Here is a 12,977-nt window from a genome sequence, read left to right as displayed (position 1 = left end):
CTGTGATTTCTACAACAGCTACGAGATCCAGGAGGAGGAACCCCAGGAAAAGCAAACAGGCGCTCAAAAGGCATTAACTGTGATTTGACTGATTTGGACAACTGCAGCCTTAGCTTCAGATAAATTATATAGTTTTGCAGGAAATGAGGACTACAGTATGTCCCACCATTACTTTGACTGTTTTGAAGTTTAAATTTTCAACCTATCCTGTAATTTATCTAATAGGAATGCTTGGTTAATCATTTATTCTAATTATAAGTCTTTGTCGTAGGTTTTTGTAACCCAGCTTTGCTCAGGAAACTTAATGAAACCATTAGAGAAAGAGTGTAAACGGCTTTTACTAATAAGAGGCTGACTAAAGATGAGCACAAAGTATAAAGATAAGTTGATGGGTGGGTGGCGTGACATTATTGGCTTAAATTGGTTAGTACAAGCTTATGTATAAGCTATGTATAAGGATATAAAAATACAAAGAAGCTGATTTTTTTGTACATTTTTTGGCTTATATTGTTATAAAGGTGCACAATGTGCCGGTCAATGTCATCTGATATTGTTAAAAAGGCATTTTTCATTTCAGCTCAACTTTAAACGATGAATTTATAATGAACTAAACTTTAGTTAATAGTCTAAATATTTCACTATTAACAATCAAATGCTTCGTAAAGCATTCATTAAGTAAATGTTTATTGTTTAGGATGCAGCTGATGTTTATAAACCTCTACAGAAGCACAGGGAAATACCTATTAACTAAAGTTTAATAACTGTAAATGTAACATTTATTAAAGGCGGTTATTGTAAAGCGTCAAAATAAAAAGAAACACCCGGATTATAACATTAATTAAAGGTTTATTAGCTCATTAGTACACAGTGTACTCATCATAAACAATGACTATTGTAGAAATCAGGGCTTTTCTGTGTCCGCGCCGCTGATTGGACGAGACGAACCCGGAAATGACGTCAACCGCGTCTGCCTCGCTTTTAATTTAAAACCGGAACAAACAGAAGAAAGCAAAGCAGAGAGGCAGCAGCTGTTATCAAACAGTAAACACACCGGGAGGCTGCTGGAGCTGCGGTATTTCAGGGACACTGACGGGCGGACTTCAGCCTCTTCCTCACCGCTGCCTGGAACAACACAAGGGAGCTAAAGATGTTAGCACAACATTAGCCAAACATCAAGATTTTTTTATTTTATTTTTTTAAAAAGTTGTGTGTTTTGTGTTGCACAGCTGTGAAGGGTTTTTATTTGAATTGTTCTGAGTTGTGATGAAGGGCTCTCATTCTGCTGCGTCAACCCCGAGGAGGAGGTGGTGGAGGTGCAGCGGGGCGGCCGGGCTGCTGTATCCGCTGCTCGGTGCGTGTCTCTGGGCTGCGGCGGTCGGGTACAAGCCGGTGATCATAGTGCACGGTCTGTTCGACAGCTCAGGGGATTTTAAAAACTTACAGCGGTTCATTAACGAGGTGAGTGGAGGTGGTGAAGATGGGCTGCTCCAGCAGTGTTGTTGTGTTGATATTTTGTGTGCACAGTTTTATTACACAGGGTTTGACCTAATACAGTGTGTACAGCAGGCCTTACAGCTTGTGTAACCACATGTTATCAGCACAACACAGACCTGCACTGTGGTAAATCAGCTTTTATCATCATGATAATGGAGTCAGACTGTCTTTTAATGCACATTTAATGAGTTTTTTTCTGTAGCAATTACACGAGAAAGTGAGTGGTGAGAACAATGCAATTAAATGTGTTGTTGTAGAGTTGGTAATGTGTTATTTTGTCTTCATATAATCTGAAGTTTGCACTGAAATGTTCTTCATGGAAATTACCAAACTGTATTGAGCCAATCTGCTCTTTTTGTTACCTTAAAGGGGCACTGTGTAGTACATTATTATACAATAATAACACAAATATATGTGAGGACAATAAGGTCCCCAGAACACTGGTTGAAGCTAGAAGGGTGGCAGAGTCCGCCAAATATAAACAAAGTAAGAGGTCAGTTTGTTTATTTAGTTTGTTTGGTCTTTCTCTTCTGATTTCTTCCCCAAAACTACGTAGTGCACCTTTTAAATCGATGAGGATTAGAGCACATGGAGGAGGTTTTATTCAAGTGACTTTTACTTGTGATGATAATGAAGAGTTTTAAATGCACAGGTTAAATCCGGCCTTTCCAGTTTTTCCTCCAAACCCCCTCAAACATGATTTGAAAGAGGTCAGACTGTGTTGTGGTTGAAGGACGATTTCTGCGGTAAACCAAGATTTAAGTTCCTCTTTTTTCCGTCTCTGCCACGTGTTTAGAGAGCCGAAACCAGCCTGAAGACATTACTGGAATAAAAAAAAACAAATCGAAAGCGGAAATCCTCACCGCTCCCTCCACGCTTCAGTTAGTCTGTGTCTTCTTACCAAACAGCCTAATGAATCATCAATATTTCAAGCACATCCCGATCAGTTAGCGGCTGAACATCCCTGTGGACCTGATGGCACAAGATTAGTTTGCCTTGCTTTCAATGCAGAAGTTTGCCTGATGTTTCTTGCAGCTGTTTAACACAAAACCATCTTCTTCTCCCTCCTTCAGTCTCATCCTGGAACAAATGTGACGGTCATCGACCTGTTCGACAGGAGTGCCAGCCTGCAGCCCATGTGGAAGCAGGTGGAAGGATTCAAGGCAGCTATTTACCCAATAATGCAAAACTCGGCAGACGGCGTCCACTTTATCTGCTACTCTCAAGGTACGTGAGAAAACCGAGACATACATGTGGTGTTTGTTTAAGATTATAAAACAGTCTCGGTATGTGTCTTTGGTTACAAGTCACTGTTGCTTAAAGTGACCTCAGCGCTCTGTAGATTTTAAATATTTCACGCTGACTCAGTTTGTTGTTTTATTCGCTGGATAGATTTCTGCTTCAGTCAGGAGTGGAAACTCCCGTCCAGGGAAACTGATAAATATTCCAGTTAGTAAAAACCAGGGGAAGAAACTCACGTGCTGATGAGAACGGCTTATGTAAATAACTCATGGGGAAGTTTTAGCGCAGAACATTAGTATTCCTGCAAGAAACTGTCAAATTTAAAAGTCTTTTCTTTAAATTTTACATGTTTTTATAGATAAAACGTATTTTCAGGAACATGAATGTGAAAAATAATGGTATGAAGTCTTTACAGTGTATGAAATCAATGCTATTAGAGCTGAAACTAGTTGATAAGGTAAAAGACTGATGATAACGGTCCTGTTTTATCCCAGGTGGGCTGGTTTGCAGAGGAATCCTCTCCACTCTGTCTGACCACAACGTCCAGTCTTTCATCTCCCTGTCTTCGCCTCAGGCCGGCCAATATGGAGGTGGGTTCAACTTCACAAGCTAATAACATGATTAGGATTTAAATCGGCTGTAATCAATATTTTGCAGCAGCTAAAGAGCCAGATATTTCCTTCAGGAGATGGTGGAGACCAAAAATAGAGCTAAAAGAGAGCGAATGTTGAACTTACGTTAATCAGGTGGCCAGAAACGCGACTCCAAATGAAAGATTAATTTGCTCTGTGGCTGCTGGAAAACAACTGTTTGCTAACGAGTTCACCGTATCAATTTTCAGAAGGTGATGAAATGTCAATGTTGTGTTCCGAAATAGTTGCTGTTGCCCCCTAGTGGCCATAAAGCTCAGTCATTGCAGGTGTAACATGTTACAGAGTAGTTTTTTCTGGAAGCTGTCGGGTTTGATCTTCATCCTGCTCTTTGTCTGTCTCTTCCTCTCAGACACAGACTACCTGAGGTACCTCTTCCCTCAGTTCGTCAAGTCCAACCTCTACCACCTCTGCTACACGTCATTCGGTCAGAGGATTTCCATCTGCAACTACTGGAATGGTGAGACTCCGAGAATAACTTTCTCATACGGTTGTCAAACAGGAGGTGTGAGTTTGTAGAGTCATAAAATGAGTTTGTCAAACCTGGAGATTAGATATTCAGGGTTTTCTTTAAATTATAACAGGTAGTAAAAGAAAGGGTGTGTATCTTCATGAATGAGTGGTTTGACATGTTGTTTTCTTGTCCTCCTCCTCCTCCTCGTCCTCCAGACCCTCACCACAGAGACCTGTATGTGAACAGCAGCGATTATTTGGCTCTGCTCAACAGCGAGAGGTCCAATCCCAATTCAACAGGTCAGCACATTATAAATGAGTGTAACCATCAGTGGGTTCATGTTTGTCTTTATGATGCAACAGAAGTAAAGTCAGAGTGTTTAATGATAGAAAAGTTATTATTTACTATTACTGTTGTATTGTATGTATTTCAGTATAACACCACCATTAACTATGACCTCAGTAATAAACATAAAGTTGAATTTACACATTTCAACTAAAACTGAGCTTTGTAAAGCCAGAATTTATGACTGTTGTAACCATAAGCTGTCCACTGAGTGTTTATTGACCTGTCTTTTATGTCTCGATCTCAGAGTGGAAGAAGAACTTCCTGAAAATCAAAAAGTTGGTGTTGATCGGAGGACCAGACGACGGCGTCATCACTCCCTGGCAGTCGAGGTCAGTCAGTAGTCTCTGTTGACTGTTACACATCTTTCAAAGCTGGAAATATGTCCCATATCACTAACTTCAGTGGCTTCTAATGTGGCTTCTGTAAAGTCTGCCTGTTCCAACGTAAAAAACACTTTCTACGCTCAGTTCACACGTTACACGGCTCTACAAGATCTGCTTTTGACAGTGTTTGATCAGAAGACTCTCATGTGATGCTCACGCAGTATATCCTCCTCTCTCTCTTTCTCTCTCTCGTGGTTTCTAGTCAGTTTGGATTTTACGACGACAACGAGACCGTTGTTGAGATGCAGCACCAAGATGTGAGTGAAGATCACGCTACAGACAAACAAACACAACACTGTTTTAGTTTCTTACAGTGATCAATATATTGGATTATTTTTCACTTATAGTCACTTATTTATTGTGTCATCTTACTTGTCTCTTCTCCTTTTTTTCCCGTCTCAGTTGTATCTGAGGGACGTTTTCGGCCTGAAGACGCTGGCGGCTCGTGGAGATCTGATCATCTGTTCTGTTCCCGGCGTCGAACACGTGTTTTGGCACTCGAACGAGACGGTTTTCCACGTGTGCATGGAGAAGTGGCTGGTGTAGAAAAAAAACTCTTTGCAGCAAACACACACAGATACACACCCTGCAGTTTTATAAGCTCTGAGCTTCCACCAAGTCTGACAGTCTGCCTCTACAACCACTGTAAAGTATCCTTGCAAACACTTGTGAGTTTACTAATCTCATTTTTTAGGTTAAAGTTCCTAACAAATAACTTTTTCCTTTGTGTTTCTGTAGATACATTTTGTTCTTTATATTCGTTGTAGTAACTACTAGGTTACTTTTAAAGGGAATACTTTGATATTTAGGTTAGATGAGAAGATTAGCCGGTTAGCTTAACTTAGCATAAAAGCAGGGGAAACAGCTAGCTTGACTCTGTCCAAAGGTAACAAAATCCATCTACCAGCACCTCTAAAGTTCAGTAACTGACCAACTAAAGCTTGTTTGTCCAAATTGTGCAAAAACTGAAGTGAAACAACAACAATTTGTGGTTTTTATAGGAGGTTATGTGAGTATTTCCTGTTCAGAGCAGTTACTTCCTGGAGTCTTGTCGTCACTGTGAGGTTGCCAGGCAAACAGTGGAGACTCCAGGAAGCTACTGCTCCAAACTAAGAAATAAAACACCATAAAACTGCAAATTATCCTCTTAACACTCTAAGTTTTGTGTTACGTTGTGAGCTTTAGTGGCTCTGGTAGGCAACTTCCAAGCACGCTGTTTCCAGTCTTTGTGCTAAGCTAAACTAAGCTAAGCTAACAGTTTATATTCATCCTACAGACCTATCAATCCTCTTATAAGAAAGTGAATTGCATGTTCCTTTAATGATTTCCTTTAGACCATGTTGTTGTTGCTGTTGGACAAATCCAGCACATAAAAAAATAAGTACAAGACAAAAAGTGTCTGAAGCAACAAATTCAAAGGCTTCCATAAACGTGTTAACGGTTTAACTGGTGTTATGTTAATATAGTCTGCAACGGTAATGCAAATTTAGACATTAAAGGAGCACTCCAACAATTTAATGTTGCTTTACAGAAGGAAAAGGGACACGTTAAACAGAGAAGGATCAAAAATCAATGGAGCAGAGGCTGAGAGGGTGAAATATCCTGACTTTACGCTCAAGTTTAGCCCACAACATGCTGCCATTTCTATTAAAAACAAAAAAACAATGTCTTTTGTTAAACCCTTTCTCCCTGGTACTCATCCGTATCTTTCAAATTCCTCAACCTTAGCTTGTAACACAGGCACCTGACACCTGGTATTAAAATGTGATATTAATCCGGACACGTTACCAAGATAAAGATAAAAGCACGTTAATGCAAAGTGCAAATGCGTCGTGAACAGAATACTATCAGATCTGCCCGACCACATTTGGAGGTAGTCTCGCTTGCATCGTGTTCGGATCTTAAAGGATAAGTACCGTTTTTTACAACCTGGACCTTATTTCTGGCAAAAGATATGGTCATTTACTCACCCAGATAACTTTGGTGTCATTCGGCGTCGTTCGGACGAAATTAGATCCAGTGTAGCGGCGATATATCCATATAATGGGAGAGACGGGGCAGCGACACACAGCCTCTATATAACGCATTATCTGCCACGAAACTAGTTCATTTCATCAATATTTTGTTATGAAATGCTAGCGCTATTAGCCTCTGAGTCCGGGCTCGTCTGTTATCAACATCCGGGGTCTGTAGGCTGATCTACTACCTCTGACCTGGAAGATGTCGTCTCTGAGCTGCGCGCGCACCCGCGACAGCGCGGCTTGATTACCTGTAGCTGCTACTGCTAGTTTGACCCCGGATGTTGATAACGGACGAGCCCGGACTCAGAGGGGAATAGCGCTAGCATATCGTAACAAAATATTGGTGAAATGAACTAGTTTCGTGGCAGATAATGCGTTATATAGAGGCTGTGTGTCGCTGCCCCGTCTCTCCCATTATATGGATATATCGCCGCTACACTGGATCTAATTTCGTCCGAACGACGCCGAATGACACCAAAGTTATCTGGGTGAGTAAATGACCATATCTTTTGCCAGAAATAAGGTCCAGGTTGTAAAAAACGGTAGTTATCCTTTAAGTAGGTGTAAACGCGATAGGTTATTGTTCAAATATCAGGAGAAAGTATGTGAGAAAGCTGAAAGAAACATGGCTCTAGTGACTGATTAAACGTATATGATATACAATTATATCGTAAGAAATAACTGATCTGCTTTGACAAAGCATATATTTTATCTAGTTATAGAGTAGCCTACACGCCAGTTCTGCTACAAACCCAGCAGACCTGACAGAAGATTTTTATATGAAGAAAAGAATAATCTAATGTTTAACATATGCCGAATTTACAAGAGGGGTCAAATAATTAAGAATTTGTTGCAGACATTGTTTTACAATGTTTATAAAGTTTCCCTAACTCAACAACCCACAAAACTCTGATTTTTTTAAAGGTTATCTGGGGCTGTTTCGCAGCCGCTTCACATTTCTCACTGAGGACAGAGATCAGATCTCACTGAGGATTACGAGAATGCATTAAAAACACCAGGCGTGCACACAAAGGCAAGATCAGATGTTTTTTTTACCCGGAGAACTTCTCCAGACACAGAAGCCTTTTTAGTACCAGGTGTAAATGGGATGTTTGTTAAAAAGTATCTGTTCCAAGCTGTTTTTCACAGCCTGACCAGCTCATGACTGCTCCTCTTGTCTAAATATTGTTGGAATGCTCCTTTTTATTTTCTGTAAAAGTTTTAGTTTATCTCTTTAATATACCAATCCCACACACACACTGTATTTATCCATGTGTGTGTCTGTGTGTGTTTAGACACACATACCTCAGAACAACATACAACGCAACAGTGCCTGAGTGACGTTCGGTCATCTTGTCTACATGTACAGAATCACTGCCCTGCTCATCTTACAGTGCAGTAATTTATATCTTTGTATTTCTCCATATTTTTAACCCTGGAGGACTCGTGTTGTCCTGTTTTGTTATTTAGTGTGCACATCTGTTTGTGGATATCATGTTTATTGTACTCGTCATGCAGTGCTTTTGAAGCTTTATTAGATTAAGCCTTAAACTTTCCCCTCATGCCTCAGTGTTTCATGTCCCATACCGAAGTGCTATGGTACACTGCCTTTAGTGACGGTGCTAAAATGAATGGAGACGGGTGGAGACTGATGTAGAGAAGCCAGAGAGTGGCAGTGCTATATTAGTGTTTACTCTCCCACCAGACTATAGTACAGTGCGTGGCAGTCTTTACCTCCCATTACATTTAGATATCTCAGGCGTTTTAGCAACCTTCCTGTTCCTCTGTCTCTGTCGCAGAAGGGATTTCGAACTGTTTGCATTTTGTTGAATGTTTATGGTCGCATGTTGTACTTATGTGTTTCTCAAAGGAAGACGAAATGGAAATATCTACTGTACGATAAAACAAGAAGTGAATTACTATTTTAATGCGTAAAGTACGCATTGCACAAGCAGAGAGAGAGAAGGGAAACGATGAAGATTGGATGATTGTAAATGTTTTAGAGTTTTAAACTTCCAGTGTTATTTTAATATTGTCGCATCCTTTGTTTTAATGTTTGCTTGTGCAAATTCATTGACCTGACTGCTTAAGATAGGGATTTTATTAAGGGATGTCCTCTGTGTCGCGTTTTCTCCCTGTGGATACGGACAGTTTTTTAAAACTTAAAACAGAAACTACTATTTTGACACTGGTCCTACAATTTCTACAGTATGTGGTCTGCCAATGGAAATGTGTCAAATGTTGTCTATTCCTCAATAAATAACAGTTTTGAGCATCATTTTTGTCTTAATTTGTTACAACATAATCAAGGAAACACAAGACACCTCCTAAAAGGAAGCAAACAAGCACATTAAAGTTGATTTTTCTAAAAGGGCCATGCATTCATACATTTTATTTCCTCCATTTTTCCGTGGTAACGAGTTAATTTCATTTGTTTTCTCGAGATCTCGAGTTATTATCTCAAAATAACAACTGCCATTTTCCCGAGATAACGAGTTAATTTCATTTGTTTTTCTCGAGATCTCGAGTTATTATCTCGAAATAACGACTGCCGTTTTCCTGAGATAATTGGATAATTTTCTCGAGTTCTCGAGATAACGAAACTTTGTTTTCCCAAGATAACGATATAATTAATTCGACATCTCGACAGTGACTGTGATATGATAGGCCTGAGATTATGGAGACACCCGGGACCTCGTAGCTGGTCAGCTATGTAGTTAACGATGACATCAAACTCACTTAGATTGCGCCGCCTATATAGCTGAAGCCTTGATAACTTCCTTTCAGATTAAACACACTAATGTGTATATTATCTATAATAGCAAGGCCTAATGCTATTTCAGCCTGTCAGCCATTGATTGAAAAGATATGTGATGCGGTGATCGTTAGCTCCTGCTCCTCTGACATTGCTACACTGAATGATGTTTCCTGCAATGATTTAATAAACTACACTATCGTTTTGTTTTCTCAAGATCTCAAATTATATTGTTATCTCGGGAAAACAAAATTTCGTTATCTCGAGATCTCGAGAAAATTATCCCGTTATATCGGGAAACCGGCAGTTGTTATTTCGAGATAATAACTCGAGATCTTGAGAAAACAAATGAATTAACTCGTTATCACAGGAAAACAGAGGAAATAAAATGTATGAATGCATGGCCCTTTAGGGCTTCCGTAATATAAATAAAGTTTGCTTGATTGATCAGCATTTTATTTCCATCACACTTTAAAACTACATTTCCATGCATGCATTGCGCACCGGAAGTATCCGGCCAGCTCACCGGATATCTGCACGCGGCGCCTCGGAAAGGCCCTTTTCCGTCTCAGAGAAGTGTGGTACAGAACGGCAGACACAAGTGAGTGAAAAATTCACCTTTTACTTGCTTCAAATGCGTTTAAACGTGTACTTTTCGGATTATTAGAAGCCGCACCGACTCCCGTCACCCCAGAAAACAGATCACAGCATCTCAGTTTTGCCGTAATGTCGGTTTATTTGCACTAAGTGTTGCCCTGCGAGCACAACGGCGCTGAGCGTTAGCATGTGGCTAGCGAGCTAGCACATGTGGAAGCGGCATGTTGATGAGCCAACGGGATAGATCTCATATTCACCACTCAGATTTACATAGTTTTACGATTGTATATTACGATTGTCAAGATTTTCACAACAGAAAATGTCACTTGTGGTTTTAAGTGTACAAGTCGGCAGTTTTTAGACGTTCACTAGCTTGACAGTTGACAAGTTAGCTAACGATGCGTTAAGTTTAGAGAAGCAGGCTTCAACTCGGGCCCTGCTGTGACAGTGTGGCTCTGTTTTAAACCCCTGATCTGACCTTACCTTTAGGTATATTAATGTTACATGTGCCATGGACACATATTTAAGGACTTCATCTGTATCCAGGTGTGTGTGTATAACGTCGGGTAGATGAGACTGAAAGCGGTTAGCGCTGTGTAAAGTATGCTAGCTATGATATCGACCTCGACCAGTGTGTTTGACCGGAGTAATGCGATTTATTACAATGTCCGATGTTGTCAAATGACAGCACGATCATGTCGAAAGTTATTAATTGATTAAATATATAGCAATGCCAGGTGATAATATATGACGGATCCAGTTTGCTCCACGGTGTAGATGTGATCAATACCAACTACACAACTGCAGTTTGCAGTCTTACATTAGCATGAGATCACAAAGCCAGATGAAATATGAAGAGCTTTGTTTTTCTTGAATTAACCACCTGCCTTTTTTCCCCTTCATCCTCAGTGACCGAGTGGGAGAATGCCCCAGCTGTGGCCGAGACCCCAGAGATTAAGCTCTTCGGCAAGTGGAGCACGGATGATGTCCAGATCAACGACATCTCCCTGCAGGTCAGGACCGAGATCTCATCTACTGTGTTTAATAAAGTATTCATCAATGTAAAGCGAGGCTAGAGTCACGCCTTGTCACTGATCTGTTGACCTGGTGTGCTAGAGTGCTCGCAGAGGAAATGGTCTCTGTATATTCGTTGGCTGTAGTCGTTGTGACCCAGTCAACCACCAACTTAGACACACTACGTTCCAATACAAGCTGTCCCCCAACAATGTATACACCAGGATGCTTAAATCGCCTCATGTATTCTACAGGATTACATTGCCGTGAAAGAGAAGTACGCCAAGTACCTGCCACACTCTGGAGGACGCTATGCCGCCAAGCGTTTCCGTAAGGCCCAGTGCCCCATCGTGGAGCGTCTGACCAACTCTATGATGATGCACGGCCGCAACAACGGCAAGAAGCTGATGACCGTGCGCATTGTCAAGCACGCCTTCGAGATCATCCACCTGCTGACTGGAGAGGTATGCACCACTAAAGCTCACAACAATTGTCAATCTTGCTTGGTGTGACTTTAAATACTAGACTCAATCAATACTGATATCGAAAGGCAGGACTTGGGAGATTTTTGTCAAAGGAGCAGATCGATTTTGATCCAGTTCAAAGCCCCACAGATCAATAGTTGTCCTGCTCTAAAGATACTTCACAGCACTCAGATAATGCTTCTTCTAATGAAACTTGAAAAGAAAAAATAAGGCGTTAATTGACACAATCAAAATAAGTCAAAAACAGACTTCAGATATTGCACTCTGACTGCGCTTTACCTAAAATATTGAGCAGATTACCAGCACTTTGTGTCAGATCTCAGCGGTGCCGTGAATGTCTCTTAATGTTAGTTCACCACTTCTTGTTTGTTGATTGAAATCTGACTGTTTCTTTGTAAATTTTGTTCCCAGAATCCCCTCCAGGTCTTGGTGAACGCCATCATCAACAGCGGACCCCGTGAGGACTCCACCCGTATTGGTCGTGCCGGTACCGTCAGGAGGCAGGCTGTGGATGTGTCGCCTCTCCGTAGAGTCAACCAGGTGACCACACATTCATTTACATTAAAAGTTGTCGTTTTTCTTTCTTTGATTGAATACAGATAGTATTTTATTCTTCCAGTGGGAAATTACTGTGTAGGAGTTCGACTGTTACTTGAATAAGTCATTGTCTGTAAGATTATTTCACAATTACATATTCCTTTAATCCACCTCCTTGACCAAAACCTGCTTTATTCTCATTCGCTGTGATAATTGTTTGTATTTGCTGTGTTAAGCGAGGCTAGAGTCACGCCTGGATACAACCCGTTGTCCCGGTGTGCTAGAGTGCTCGCAGAGGAAAAAAATCTTTGCTTATTCGTTGGCTGTAGCCTGTTGTGGCCTAGTCAATCACAAACTCAGATACATTACACACAGTCCAGTGTTTATTCCACTGAAGTGAATGTGTCAGCCCGTCTCACCCTCTCCTGTCCGTCTCTCTTGTCTTGTAGGCCATCTGGCTGCTGTGCACAGGAGCAAGAGAAGCTGCTTTCAGGAACATCAAGACCATCGCCGAGTGCCTGGCTGATGAGCTGATCAATGCAGCTAAGGTAAGTTTATCCACTGACCGTATGTAAAGTAAAATAAGCAGCACTGTTACAATTCCTATTACTGAACCCTCCTGATGCTTTTATATACTGACCCTTCAGAGTGAGGAAGTCTATAATGTGGTCCTTGTTTGTATTTTGCTCTGAAATGTATGGTGAAGTGTTTAAAACTGAATTCTTGTCCCTGCAGGGTTCATCTAACTCCTACGCCATCAAGAAGAAAGACGAGTTGGAGAGAGTTGCCAAGTCCAACCGTTAAACATGTTTGCTTTCTAACAAAACAAATAAATTTGAAGAAATTCCTGTTGATGTCACAAGTGCATTTTTTTTAAATGAAGCTGCTTTAACATCCTTTTAACATATGTTGCTCTCAGGGAGGGCAATGAGGACAGACTTCAGAAATAAGGTCCGGTAGATCACACAGATTTAGGCAGGTAACAAACTCATGAATG

General features: G+C 40.8%; 2 protein-coding genes across 2 annotated transcripts; both read left to right on the top strand.

Moving 5' to 3' along the window:
* Positions 1-1,002: 1,002 nt before the first annotated feature.
* On the top strand, positions 1,003-6,470 carry ppt2b (palmitoyl-protein thioesterase 2b). The gene is made up of 8 exons (XM_084379932.1): positions 1,003-1,458; positions 2,568-2,721; positions 3,231-3,326; positions 3,739-3,846; positions 4,056-4,139; positions 4,433-4,517; positions 4,774-4,828; positions 4,974-6,470. Exons 1-8 carry the CDS (start codon positions 1,264-1,266, stop codon positions 5,115-5,117), a joined length of 921 nt encoding a protein of 306 aa, XP_084236058.1. The 5' UTR covers positions 1,003-1,263; the 3' UTR covers positions 5,118-6,470.
* A 3,372-nt stretch (positions 6,471-9,842) lies between these two features.
* rps5 (ribosomal protein S5) lies at positions 9,843-12,828 on the top strand. Its single transcript, XM_084379137.1, has 6 exons — positions 9,843-9,948; positions 10,854-10,957; positions 11,213-11,422; positions 11,855-11,983; positions 12,430-12,528; positions 12,716-12,828. Coding segments are annotated over exons 1-6 (612 nt in total). The 5' UTR covers positions 9,843-9,947; the 3' UTR covers positions 12,785-12,828.
* Positions 12,829-12,977: the final 149 nt, after the last annotated feature.

Source organism: Pagrus pagrus, assembly GCF_965226575.1.
Source record: "Pagrus pagrus genome assembly, chromosome: 17".
Lineage (NCBI taxonomy): Eukaryota > Metazoa > Chordata > Actinopteri > Spariformes > Sparidae > Pagrus > Pagrus pagrus.
The sequence above is the reverse complement of the archived record's forward strand: the minus strand, read 5'-3'. Positions and strand labels throughout refer to the sequence as shown.